Source organism: Drosophila pseudoobscura, chromosome 2 (assembly GCF_009870125.1).
Source record: "Drosophila pseudoobscura strain MV-25-SWS-2005 chromosome 2, UCI_Dpse_MV25, whole genome shotgun sequence".
In the NCBI taxonomy this organism is placed as follows: Eukaryota; Metazoa; Arthropoda; class Insecta; order Diptera; family Drosophilidae; genus Drosophila; species Drosophila pseudoobscura.
This window is the reverse complement of record NC_046679.1, coordinates 17,472,492-17,485,076: the sequence shown is the minus strand read 5'-3', so window position 1 is coordinate 17,485,076 and position 12,585 is coordinate 17,472,492. Positions and strand designations below refer to the sequence as shown.

Here is a 12,585-nt window from a genome sequence, read left to right as displayed (position 1 = left end):
TTGTATTGTGCATATATTTCTTGCATATCGATGAAATTATACATAGTATATTGAAAATGGAATTTCTTTGGAAGAACATTTTGTGGCCCTGAAAAGGGCCTTTTTGGGTTTTGCTCGAAACCAATTTACTTGGAGCTGGTGTACTTGGTGACAGCCTTGGTTCCCTCACTAACAGCGTGCTTGGCCAGCTCTCCCGGCAGCAGCAGGCGCACAGCCGTTTGGATTTCCCGACTGGTGATGGTTGAGCGCTTGTTGTAATGAGCCAAGCGAGACGCCTCGGCAGCAATGCGCTCGAAGATGTCATTTACAAAGCTGTTCATGATGCTCATCGCTTTCGACGAAATACCAGTGTCAGGATGGACTTGCTTCAGAACTTTGTAAATATAGATGGCATAGCTCTCCTTCCTCTTGCGCTTCTTCTTCTTGTCGTTCTTGGTAATGTTCTTCTGAGCCTTTCCAGCCTTTTTGGCTGCCTTTCCACTAGTCTTGGGAGGCATTTTTCACTTCACTTTATGTAAAACACTTAATGTGTTTGAACGGACTGGGCTCAGAACCTTATAGTTTTATTCGAGTAGTCTGTTCAGGTTTAACATACATTTCGTAGCGGGCGAAAACCCACCCCTTGGTTGAGCGGTCATGCAGTCGGAAAAGGTATAAATATGGCGTTCTGTGGGGTTGGACAACATTCGTGTGTGAACAGTGAAAAAGAAAAGGAATCTATTAACATGTCTGGTCGTGGTAAAGGTGGCAAAGTGAAGGGAAAGGCAAAGTCTCGGTCGAACCGTGCTGGTCTTCAGTTCCCTGTTGGTCGTATTCATCGTCTACTTCGCAAGGGCAACTATGCCGAGCGTGTCGGTGCCGGCGCTCCCGTTTACCTGGCAGCCGTGATGGAATACTTGGCCGCTGAAGTTCTCGAGTTGGCTGGCAATGCTGCCCGTGATAACAAGAAGACGAGAATTATCCCTCGCCATCTGCAGCTGGCCATCCGCAACGATGAGGAGTTGAACAAACTGCTCTCAGGCGTCACCATTGCTCAGGGTGGTGTGTTGCCCAACATCCAGGCCGTTCTGCTGCCCAAGAAGACCGAGAAGAAGGCATAAATGTTCCAATAGCAAAAACAATTTACATTCTTGTACAATATATAAACCAAAACGTCCTTTTCAGGACGACCAAACTATGACTAAAGAATTAAGAGAATTTTCATAATTTATTATCATTCATTATTATCAGTTGAAATAAAATGCACATATTTCTGCAGGCCAAACACGCATATTTTTGTTTTTTTTTTGGTACAGGTACAGAAAGTACAGTTGCGTCCGACTCATCTGAACAACGGATGAAATTCAATGTTTGCTTGCCAAGAAAGAACCCAAATTTTTCCTACCTACCCATATTTCTACCCAAGTTTATCTACGAGAATACTTTCGACCAAAAAGTGCCCATCTTGGAAAGATGGCTGAACCTTTAGACTGAAAGAAAGAAAAACACTACTATATGCAGCGCACATACATATGTACATACATAGTAGATGGGAATTGCGTATTGCAATCAATGACTCGACAATCAATTCATTTTTTCTTTCATTATTCTGATTTTACTTTACTATTATCAAGTACGATTCATAATTATGAAAATATGTCTCTCTTCTAGATTATTTTGTGGTCCTGAAAAGGACCGATTGTTTAATTTATGGTTACTTTTGAACAGCAGACTACTGATTTTCTTAACCGCCGAAACCGTACAGCGTGCGGCCTTGTCTCTTCAGAGCATACACAACATCCATGGCTGTGACTGTCTTCCTCTTGGCATGTTCGGTGTAGGTGACGGCATCACGGATAACGTTTTCCAAAAACACTTTCAGCACTCCACGAGTTTCCTCGTAGATGAGTCCCGAGATACGTTTTACACCGCCACGACGAGCCAAACGGCGGATAGCGGGCTTCGTGATACCCTGGATGTTATCACGCAGAACCTTGCGATGACGCTTAGCGCCTCCCTTTCCCAAGCCTTTGCCACCTTTACCACGACCAGTCATTTTCTTTCACTATGTTGTTTCACTTTACGACACGAAGAACGAATGCCATCCACATTTTGTATCGCTTGTATTTATACAAAACACCATCGAAACACGAGTGAGTCCGAATGATATGTGCATCTCGCTCGTGAAATGAAATAGCATGCTTCGGCAACTCTCTCGTTTCAACCCTCCACCAGAAGAATGCTATATAAGTAAGTTGCGGGATGAGCTATAGATTATTACAAATTCAGACTTTGAAAGTGAATAGTGAAAATGGCCCGTACCAAGCAGACTGCTCGTAAATCGACTGGTGGCAAGGCGCCGCGCAAACAACTGGCTACCAAGGCCGCACGTAAAAGTGCTCCAGCAACCGGAGGCGTGAAGAAACCTCATCGCTATCGCCCCGGCACTGTTGCCCTCCGTGAAATCCGTCGCTACCAGAAGAGTACCGAGTTGCTGATCCGCAAACTGCCTTTCCAGCGTTTGGTTCGTGAAATCGCTCAGGATTTCAAAACTGACTTGCGTTTCCAGAGCTCGGCAGTAATGGCACTCCAGGAAGCTAGCGAAGCCTATCTGGTCGGTCTCTTCGAAGATACCAACTTGTGCGCCATCCATGCCAAGCGTGTCACAATCATGCCCAAGGACATCCAACTGGCCAGACGTATCCGTGGCGAGCGTGCTTAAGTTGATATTTCTTCGTCAGGCGCATATAAATATCATACAAATCGGTCCTTTTCAGGACCACAAAATAATTTCCAATGAGATTTTTTATTTCTGCATACTCGTACTATTTTTCCCAAATAAAATATTTGTAATTTTGTCTTTGCTTTGTGCTAGAGCGTTGGTTTAGATACAAAACAGAATGGGATTGGGAGAATACCGTATACGATCCGTATTAAATGTATAGTTAGACGAATGTTTTGACATCTTCGGGTTTTTCATTAAAGAATTATGCTGATTGTAAGAATTCTAAAAGGGGGACAACATTTGTGTATGGTTAAATTGCGGCGATATATATGTAATTTCTATGTATTTGGGAAACAACAAATATATTTTTGTTGCGAGGTGATAAACCTATCAGAAACAAACAGCTAGAGCTGCGGAACTAGAATAGAATACAAACCCTTTTAACGTAATTTTATATTTTTCCACTGACCAATAAATTGCATTTGATATTTTTCGAATCTACTACTGGTATACTCGTATGCAATAAATGGTCGTTATAAATGAAAATATATGAAAATCTTCAACAAAAGTAAATGAAATATGTTCTTAAGATTCGTATAAATTGGTATAGACAATAAAATTTAAGTAAAATTTATTTTTTCGATTTTTACTTTGAGATGAACTTAATTTGTAGTGCTATGTGGGTAAGAAAGTATGTTATTTTTGGGTAAATATTGGCAAAAATGGATCAGAAATAATATAAAATTGAAAATCGTGTTCATTTCCTTAAGAAAAATGGCTTTAAACAATATATTTTTAAACATTTATATTTGTTGACCCCTAAATTCAATGTTGAACATATCCAGAAAGTGGTCTTTTTCTACTCGATAGGGTTATTTTCAAAACGATTTTAAAATACCATACTAAACGATATGTGAATATATGTTTATTGTCTCTTAAAGTAAATTGTTCAAATTTTATGTTTCAAAAAAAAGTTTAGCAAAATGAGCCAGAATTGTTATTTATTAATATCATTGAATCCAAAATATAAGAGTTGGATAACTAGTTGTCAAAGTTTGCACAATTATTAAAAATCGATGATGGACGATATTCACAAAATAAATGATTTACAGTAATATTTGAAATATTTAACAATATGAATCAATGAAAATATATTACAATTAGTTAATAGTTATATATAGAAAAGCAAAAATAAGACAGACGTTCAATGAAACTTCTAACAAACAAATCACCATTGCTAAAATCATCTTCGTACTGCCCTTCTACTCGCTTCTCATTCGAACGAGGGACCATAGCCCAGGTCTGCAACGGTGTTTTTTCATTGAAAAGTGTAATTTTGTAAAGAATAATGTCTGATTCTGCAGTTGCAACATCCGCCTCTCCAGTGGCTGCTCCACCAGTGCCAGCGGAGAAGAAGGTGGCCGCCAAAAAGGCATCTGGATCCGCTGCTGCTACTGCAAAGGCAAAGAAGCCCACAGCTCCACCATCGCATCCCCCAACTCAGCAAATGGTTGACGCTTCGATTAAGAGCTTGAAGGAACGTGGCGGCTCATCGCTTTTGGCAATCAAGAAATATATTACTGCCGAATACAAATGCGATGCCCAGAAACTGGCCCCATTTATCAAGAAGTACTTGAAGTCGGCCGTTGCCAATGGAAAGCTGATCCAAACAAAGGGAAAGGGTGCATCTGGTTCGTTCAAGCTGTCGGCTTCCGCCAAAAAGGAGCCCAAGCCAAAGGTTGCATCTGTCGAGAAGAAAGTTAAAAGTAAGAAGGTGGCGTCATCGTCGTCGGCGGCAACCAAGAAGACAGCAAGCCCTAAAAAAGCAGCCGCTGCCGGTGACAAGAAACTAAAGGTGAAGAAGTCAGTCGCCACCAAGAAGACCGCCGAGAAGAAGAAAACTGAGAAGGCAAAGGCTAAGGATGCGAAGAAAACTGGAATCGTGAAGGCGAAGCCAGCAGCGACAAAGGCCAAGTCGAGCCCAGCAAAACCAAAGCCAAAGCCAAAAGCAAAGGCTGTAGCTGCAGCGGCATCTGTCAAGCCCAAGAAGACAACGAAGAAGCCAGCAGCTCCCGCCACTGTAAAGAAGCCGAAAGCCAAGACGACAGCGGCCAAAAAGTAAAGTGTGAAACAGTACACGTTGGTGTACAAGGTCACATTCGAAATTTTAGATGTATCCGTCTGAAATTGATTTAAACAAGCCCTTTTCAGGGCTACAAAACTATATTCAAAAGAGATACAAATTATCGAGCCTTGTCTTGCATACAGTATATACAGCATACGAGTATGCAACAGATATTTAATATTTAGCATCCAGTTCAAACGTTATTCAAAGACTTATTCGGAATGCATTTTCCCCGAACCGAATCAAATACATACCATACATCAAATATGTACATATGTATGAAAAACCGTTCACACAGACGCTGTATCTCAGAGGTCGGCAATTGAATACAATTTTTATTGTATTGTGCATATATTTCTTGCATATCGATGAAATTATACATAGTATATTGAAAATGGAATTTCTTTGGAAGAACATTTTGTGGCCCTGAAAAGGGCCTTTTTGGGTTTTGTTCGAAACCAATTTACTTGGAGCTGGTGTACTTGGTGACAGCCTTGGTTCCCTCACTAACAGCGTGCTTGGCCAGCTCTCCCGGCAGCAGCAGGCGCACAGCCGTTTGGATTTCCCGACTGGTGATGGTTGAGCGCTTGTTGTAATGAGCCAAGCGAGACGCCTCGGCAGCAATGCGCTCGAAGATGTCATTTACAAAGCTGTTCATGATGCTCATCGCTTTCGACGAAATACCAGTGTCAGGATGGACTTGCTTCAGAACTTTGTAAATATAGATGGCATAGCTCTCCTTCCTCTTGCGCTTCTTCTTCTTGTCGTTCTTGGTAATGTTCTTCTGAGCCTTTCCAGCCTTTTTGGCTGCCTTTCCACTAGTCTTGGGAGGCATTTTTCACTTCACTTTATGTAAAACACTTAATGTGTTTGAACGGACTGGGCTCAGAACCTTATAGTTTTATTCGAGTAGTCTGTTCAGGTTTAACATACATTTCGTAGCGGGCGAAAACCCACCCTTTGGTTGAGCGCTCATGCAGTCGGAAAAGGTATAAATATGGCGTTCTGTGGGGTTGGACAACATTCGTGTGTGAACAGTGAAAAAGAAAAGGAATCTATTAACATGTCTGGTCGTGGTAAAGGTGGCAAAGTGAAGGGAAAGGCAAAGTCTCGGTCGAACCGTGCTGGTCTTCAGTTCCCTGTTGGTCGTATTCATCGTCTACTTCGCAAGGGCAACTATGCCGAGCGTGTCGGTGCCGGCGCTCCCGTTTACCTGGCAGCCGTGATGGAATACTTGGCCGCTGAAGTTCTCGAGTTGGCTGGCAATGCTGCCCGTGATAACAAGAAGACGAGAATTATCCCTCGCCATCTGCAGCTGGCCATCCGCAACGATGAGGAGTTGAACAAACTGCTCTCAGGCGTCACCATTGCTCAGGGTGGTGTGTTGCCCAACATCCAGGCCGTTCTGCTGCCCAAGAAGACCGAGAAGAAGGCATAAATGTTCCAATAGCAAAAACAATTTACATTCTTGTACAATATATAAACCAAAACGTCCTTTTCAGGACGACCAAACTATGACTAAAGAATTAAGAGAATTTTCATAATTTATTATCATTCATTATTATCAGTTGAAATAAAATGCACATATTTCTGCAGGCCAAACACGCATATTTTTGTTTTTTTTTTGGTACAGGTACAGAAAGTACAGTTGCGTCCGACTCATCTGAACAACGGATGAAATTCAATGTTTGCTTGCCAAGAAAGAACCCAAATTTTTCCTACCTACCCATGTTTCTACCCAAGTTTATCTACGAGAATACTTTCGACCAAAAAGTGCCCATCTTGGAAAGATGGCTGAACCTTTAGACTGAAAGAAAGAAAAACACTACTATATGCAGCGCACATACATATGTACATACATAGTAGATGGGAATTGCGTATTGCAATCAATGACTCGACAATCAATTCATTTTTTCTTTCATTATTCTGATTTTACTTTACTATTATCAAGTACGATTCATAATTATGAAAATATGTCTCTCTTCTAGATTATTTTGTGGTCCTGAAAAGGACCGATTGTTTAATTTATGGTTACTTTTGAACAGCAGACTACTGATTTTCTTAACCGCCGAAACCGTACAGCGTGCGGCCTTGTCTCTTCAGAGCATACACAACATCCATGGCTGTGACTGTCTTCCTCTTGGCATGTTCGGTGTAGGTGACGGCATCACGGATAACGTTTTCCAAAAACACTTTCAGCACTCCACGAGTTTCCTCGTAGATGAGTCCCGAGATACGTTTTACACCGCCACGACGAGCCAAACGGCGGATAGCGGGCTTCGTGATACCCTGGATGTTATCACGCAGAACCTTGCGATGACGCTTAGCGCCTCCCTTTCCCAAGCCTTTGCCACCTTTACCACGACCAGTCATTTTCTTTCACTATGTTGTTTCACTTTACGACACGAAGAACGAATGCCATCCACATTTTGTATCGCTTGTATTTATACAAAACACCATCGAAACACGAGTGAGTCCGAATGATATGTGCATCTCGCTCGTGAAATGAAATAGCATGCTTCGGCAACTCTCTCGTTTCAACCCTCCACCAGAAGAATGCTATATAAGTTAGTTTGCGGGATGCGCGATCGATTAGTACAAATTCAGACTTTGAAAGTGAATAGTGAAAATGGCCCGTACCAAGCAGACTGCTCGTAAATCGACTGGTGGCAAGGCGCCGCGCAAACAACTGGCTACCAAGGCCGCACGTAAAAGTGCTCCAGCAACCGGAGGCGTGAAGAAACCTCATCGCTATCGCCCCGGCACTGTTGCCCTCCGTGAAATCCGTCGCTACCAGAAGAGTACCGAGTTGCTGATCCGCAAACTGCCTTTCCAGCGTTTGGTTCGTGAAATCGCTCAGGATTTCAAAACTGACTTGCGTTTCCAGAGCTCGGCAGTAATGGCACTCCAGGAAGCTAGCGAAGCCTATCTGGTCGGTCTCTTCGAAGATACCAACTTGTGCGCCATCCATGCCAAGCGTGTCACAATCATGCCCAAGGACATCCAACTGGCCAGACGTATCCGTGGCGAGCGTGCTTAAGTTGATATTTCTTCGTCAGGCGCATATAAATTTCATACAAATCGGTCCTTTTCAGGACCACAAAATAATTTCCAATGAGATTTTTTATTTCTGCATACTCGTACTATTTTTCCCAAATAAAATATTTGTAATTTTGTCTTTGCTTTGTGCTAGAGCGTTGGTTTAGATACAAAACAGAATTGGATTGGGAGAATACCGTATACGATCCGTATTAAATGTATAGTTAGACGAATGTTTTGACATCTTCGGGTTTTTCATTAAAGAATTATGCTGATTGTAAGAATTCTAAAAGGGGGACAACATTTGTGTATGGTTAAATTGCGGCGATATATGTATATGTAATTTCTATGTATTTGGGAAACAAAAAATATATTTTTGTTGCGAGGTGACAAACCTATCAGAAACAAACAGCTAGAGCTGCGGAACTAGAATAGAATACAAACCCTTTTAACGTAATTTTAGATTTTTCCAATGACCAATAAATTGCATTTGATATTTTTCGAATCTACTACTGGTATACTCGTATGCAATAAATGGTCGTTATAAATGAAAATATATGAAAATCTTCAACAAAAGTAAATGAAATATGTTCTTAAGATTCGTATAAATTGGTATAGACAATAAAATTTAAGTAAAATTTATTTTTTCGATTTTTACTTTGAGATGAACTTAATTTGTAGTGCTATGTGGGTAAGAAAGTATGTTATTTTTGGGTAAATATTGCCAAAAATGGATCAGAAATAATATAAAATTGAAAATCGTGTTCATTTCCTTAAGAAAAATGGCTTTAAACAATATATTTTTAAACATTTATATTTGTTGACCCCTAAATTCAATGTTGAACATATCCAGAAAGTGGTCTTTTTCTACTCGATAGGGTTATTTTCAAAACGATTTTAAAATACCATACTAAACGATATGTGAATATATGTTTATTGTCTCTTAAAGTAAATTGTTCAAATTTTATGTTTCAAAAAAAAGTTTAGCAAAATGAGCCAGCATTGTTATTTATTAATATCATTGAATCCAAAATATAAGAGTTGGATAACTAGTTGTCAAAGTTTGCACAATTATTAAAAATCGATGATGGACGATATTCACAAAATAAATGATTTACAGTAATATTTGAAATATTTAACAATATGAATCAATGAAAATATATTACAATTAGTTAATAGTTATATATAGAAAAGCAAAAATAAGACAGACGTTCAATGAAACTTCTAACAAACAAATCACCATTGCTAAAATCATCTTCGTACTGCCCTTCTACTCGCTTCTCATTCGAACGAGGGACCATAGCCCAGGTCTGCAACGGTGTTTTTTCATTGAAAAGTGTAATTTTGTAAAGAATAATGTCTGATTCTGCAGTTGCAACATCCGCCTCTCCAGTGGCTGCTCCACCAGTGCCAGCGGAGAAGAAGGTGGCCGCCAAAAAGGCATCTGGATCCGCTGCTGCTACTGCAAAGGCAAAGAAGCCCACAGCTCCACCATCGCATCCCCCAACTCAGCAAATGGTTGACGCTTCGATTAAGAGCTTGAAGGAACGTGGCGGCTCATCGCTTTTGGCAATCAAGAAATATATTACTGCCGAATACAAATGCGATGCCCAGAAACTGGCCCCATTTATCAAGAAGTACTTGAAGTCGGCCGTTGCCAATGGAAAGCTGATCCAAACAAAGGGAAAGGGTGCATCTGGTTCGTTCAAGCTGTCGGCTTCCGCCAAAAAGGAGCCCAAGCCAAAGGTTGCATCTGTCGAGAAGAAAGTTAAAAGTAAGAAGGTGGCGTCATCGTCGTCGGCGGCAACCAAGAAGACAGCAAGCCCTAAAAAAGCAGCCGCTGCCGGTGACAAGAAACTAAAGGTGAAGAAGTCAGTCGCCACCAAGAAGACCGCCGAGAAGAAGAAAACTGAGAAGGCAAAGGCTAAGGATGCGAAGAAAACTGGAATCGTGAAGGCGAAGCCAGCAGCGACAAAGGCCAAGTCGAGCCCAGCAAAACCAAAGCCAAAGCCAAAAGCAAAGGCTGTAGCTGCAGCGGCATCTGTCAAGCCCAAGAAGACAACGAAGAAGCCAGCAGCTCCCGCCACTGTAAAGAAGCCGAAAGCCAAGACGACAGCGGCCAAAAAGTAAAGTGTGAAACAGTACACGTTGGTGTACAAGGTCGCATTCGAAATTTTAGATGTATCCGTCTGAAATTGATTTAAACAAGCCCTTTTCAGGGCTACAAAACTATATTCAAAAGAGATACAAATTATCGAGCCTTGTCTTGCATACAGTATATACAGCATACGAGTATGCTACAGATATTTAATATTTAGCATCCAGTTCAAACGTTATTCAAAGACTTATTCGGAATGCATTTTCCCCGAACCGAATCAAATACATACCATACATCAAATATGTACATATGTATGAAAAACCGTTCACACAGACGCTGTATCTCAGAGGTCGGCAATTGAATACAATTTTTATTGTATTGTGCATATATTTCTTGCATATCGATGAAATTATACATAGTATATTGAAAATGGAATTTCTTTGGAAGAACATTTTGTGGCCCTGAAAAGGGCCTTTTTGGGTTTTGTTCGAAACCAATTTACTTGGAGCTGGTGTACTTGGTGACAGCCTTGGTTCCCTCACTAACAGCGTGCTTGGCCAGCTCTCCCGGCAGCAGCAGGCGCACAGCCGTTTGGATTTCCCGACTGGTGATGGTTGAGCGCTTGTTGTAATGAGCCAAGCGAGACGCCTCGGCAGCAATGCGCTCGAAGATGTCATTTACAAAGCTGTTCATGATGCTCATCGCTTTCGACGAAATACCAGTGTCAGGATGGACTTGCTTCAGAACTTTGTAAATATAGATGGCATAGCTCTCCTTCCTCTTGCGCTTCTTCTTCTTGTCGTTCTTGGTAATGTTCTTCTGAGCCTTTCCAGCCTTTTTGGCTGCCTTTCCACTAGTCTTGGGAGGCATTTTTCACTTCACTTTATGTAAAACACTTAATGTGTTTGAACGGACTGGGCTCAGAACCTTATAGTTTTATTCGAGTAGTCTGTTCAGGTTTAACATACATTTCGTAGCGGGCGAAAACCCACCCCTTGGTTGAGCGCTCATGCAGTCGGAAAAGGTATAAATATGGCGTTCTGTGCCGTTGGACAACATTCGTGTGTGAACAGTGAAAAAGAAAAGGAATCTATTAACATGTCTGGTCGTGGTAAAGGTGGCAAAGTGAAGGGAAAGGCAAAGTCTCGGTCGAACCGTGCTGGTCTTCAGTTCCCTGTTGGTCGTATTCATCGTCTACTTCGCAAGGGCAACTATGCCGAGCGTGTCGGTGCCGGCGCTCCCGTTTACCTGGCAGCCGTGATGGAATACTTGGCCGCTGAAGTTCTCGAGTTGGCTGGCAATGCTGCCCGTGATAACAAGAAGACGAGAATTATCCCTCGCCATCTGCAGCTGGCCATCCGCAACGATGAGGAGTTGAACAAACTGCTCTCAGGCGTCACCATTGCTCAGGGTGGTGTGTTGCCCAACATCCAGGCCGTTCTGCTGCCCAAGAAGACCGAGAAGAAGGCATAAATGTTCCAATAGCAAAAACAATTTACATTCTTGTACAATATATAAACCAAAACGTCCTTTTCAGGACGACCAAACTATGACTAAAGAATTAAGAGAATTTTCATAATTTATTATCATTCATTATTATCAGTTGAAATAAAATGCACATATTTCTGCAGGCCAAACACGCATATTTTTGTTTTTTTTTTGGTACAGGTACAGAAAGTACAGTTGCGTCCGACTCATCTGAACAACGGATGAAATTCAATGTTTGCTTGCCAAGAAAGAACCCAAATTTTTCCTACCTACCCATGTTTCTACCCAAGTTTATCTACGAGAATACTTTCGACCAAAAAGTGCCCATCTTGGAAAGATGGCTGAACCTTTAGACTGAAAGAAAGAAAAACACTACTATATGCAGCGCACATACATATGTACATACATAGTAGATGGGAATTGCGTATTGCAATCAATGACTCGACAATCAATTCATTTTTTCTTTCATTATTCTGATTTTACTTTACTATTATCAAGTACGATTCATAATTATGAAAATATGTCTCTCTTCTAGATTATTTTGTGGTCCTGAAAAGGACCGATTGTTTAATTTATGGTTACTTTTGAACAGCAGACTACTGATTTTCTTAACCGCCGAAACCGTACAGCGTGCGGCCTTGTCTCTTCAGAGCATACACAACATCCATGGCTGTGACTGTCTTCCTCTTGGCATGTTCGGTGTAGGTGACGGCATCACGGATAACGTTTTCCAAAAACACTTTCAGCACTCCACGAGTTTCCTCGTAGATGAGTCCCGAGATACGTTTTACACCGCCACGACGAGCCAAACGGCGGATAGCGGGCTTCGTGATACCCTGGATGTTATCACGCAGAACCTTGCGATGACGCTTAGCGCCTCCCTTTCCCAAGCCTTTGCCACCTTTACCACGACCAGTCATTTTCTTTCACTATGTTGTTTCACTTTACGACACGAAGAACGAATGCCATCCACATTTTGTATCGCTTGTATTTATACAAAACACCATCGAAACACGAGTGAGTCCGAATGATATGTGCATCTCGCTCGTGAAATGAAATAGCATGCTTCGGCAACTCTCTCGTTTCAACCCTCCACCAGAAGAATGCTATATAAGTTAGTTTGCGGGATGC

General features: G+C 41.5%; 11 protein-coding genes across 11 annotated transcripts; 5 read left to right on the top strand and 6 right to left on the bottom strand.

Moving 5' to 3' along the window:
- Positions 1-114: 114 nt before the first annotated feature.
- On the bottom strand, positions 115-558 carry LOC117185612 (histone H2B). Its single transcript, XM_033385751.1, has one exon. It carries the CDS (start codon positions 495-497, stop codon positions 126-128), a length of 372 nt encoding a protein of 123 aa, XP_033241642.1. The 5' UTR covers positions 498-558; the 3' UTR covers positions 115-125.
- A 100-nt stretch (positions 559-658) lies between these two features.
- Positions 659-1,174, top strand: LOC26533430 (histone H2A-like). Its single transcript, XM_015179649.2, has one exon. The coding sequence runs from the start codon at positions 660-662 to the stop codon at positions 1,098-1,100; it is 441 nt and encodes a 146-aa protein (XP_015035135.1). The 5' UTR covers position 659; the 3' UTR covers positions 1,101-1,174.
- A 498-nt stretch (positions 1,175-1,672) lies between these two features.
- LOC117185619 (histone H4) lies at positions 1,673-2,110 on the bottom strand. Its single transcript, XM_033385759.1, has one exon. It carries the CDS (start codon positions 2,033-2,035, stop codon positions 1,724-1,726), a length of 312 nt encoding a protein of 103 aa, XP_033241650.1. The 5' UTR covers positions 2,036-2,110; the 3' UTR covers positions 1,673-1,723.
- A 1,922-nt stretch (positions 2,111-4,032) lies between these two features.
- On the top strand, positions 4,033-4,860 carry LOC117185606 (histone H1-like). Its single transcript, XM_033385743.1, has one exon. The coding sequence runs from the start codon at positions 4,053-4,055 to the stop codon at positions 4,824-4,826; it is 774 nt and encodes a 257-aa protein (XP_033241634.1). The 5' UTR covers positions 4,033-4,052; the 3' UTR covers positions 4,827-4,860.
- Positions 4,861-5,265: 405 nt separating this feature from the next.
- On the bottom strand, positions 5,266-5,725 carry LOC117185615 (histone H2B). Its single transcript, XM_033385754.1, has one exon. The coding sequence runs from the start codon at positions 5,662-5,664 to the stop codon at positions 5,293-5,295; it is 372 nt and encodes a 123-aa protein (XP_033241645.1). The 5' UTR covers positions 5,665-5,725; the 3' UTR covers positions 5,266-5,292.
- Positions 5,726-5,825: 100 nt separating this feature from the next.
- LOC117185610 (histone H2A-like) lies at positions 5,826-6,341 on the top strand. The gene has a single exon (XM_033385748.1). It carries the CDS (start codon positions 5,827-5,829, stop codon positions 6,265-6,267), a length of 441 nt encoding a protein of 146 aa, XP_033241639.1. The 5' UTR covers position 5,826; the 3' UTR covers positions 6,268-6,341.
- Positions 6,342-6,839: 498 nt separating this feature from the next.
- LOC117185616 (histone H4) lies at positions 6,840-7,277 on the bottom strand. The gene has a single exon (XM_033385755.1). It carries the CDS (start codon positions 7,200-7,202, stop codon positions 6,891-6,893), a length of 312 nt encoding a protein of 103 aa, XP_033241646.1. The 5' UTR covers positions 7,203-7,277; the 3' UTR covers positions 6,840-6,890.
- Positions 7,278-9,204: 1,927 nt separating this feature from the next.
- Positions 9,205-10,088, top strand: LOC117185607 (histone H1-like). The gene has a single exon (XM_033385744.1). It carries the CDS (start codon positions 9,225-9,227, stop codon positions 9,996-9,998), a length of 774 nt encoding a protein of 257 aa, XP_033241635.1. The 5' UTR covers positions 9,205-9,224; the 3' UTR covers positions 9,999-10,088.
- Positions 10,089-10,437: 349 nt separating this feature from the next.
- On the bottom strand, positions 10,438-10,897 carry LOC117185613 (histone H2B). The gene has a single exon (XM_033385752.1). It carries the CDS (start codon positions 10,834-10,836, stop codon positions 10,465-10,467), a length of 372 nt encoding a protein of 123 aa, XP_033241643.1. The 5' UTR covers positions 10,837-10,897; the 3' UTR covers positions 10,438-10,464.
- A 116-nt stretch (positions 10,898-11,013) lies between these two features.
- Positions 11,014-11,513, top strand: LOC117185611 (histone H2A). The gene has a single exon (XM_033385749.1). The coding sequence runs from the start codon at positions 11,065-11,067 to the stop codon at positions 11,437-11,439; it is 375 nt and encodes a 124-aa protein (XP_033241640.1). The 5' UTR covers positions 11,014-11,064; the 3' UTR covers positions 11,440-11,513.
- A 498-nt stretch (positions 11,514-12,011) lies between these two features.
- On the bottom strand, positions 12,012-12,449 carry LOC117185617 (histone H4). The gene has a single exon (XM_033385756.1). The coding sequence runs from the start codon at positions 12,372-12,374 to the stop codon at positions 12,063-12,065; it is 312 nt and encodes a 103-aa protein (XP_033241647.1). The 5' UTR covers positions 12,375-12,449; the 3' UTR covers positions 12,012-12,062.
- Positions 12,450-12,585: the final 136 nt, after the last annotated feature.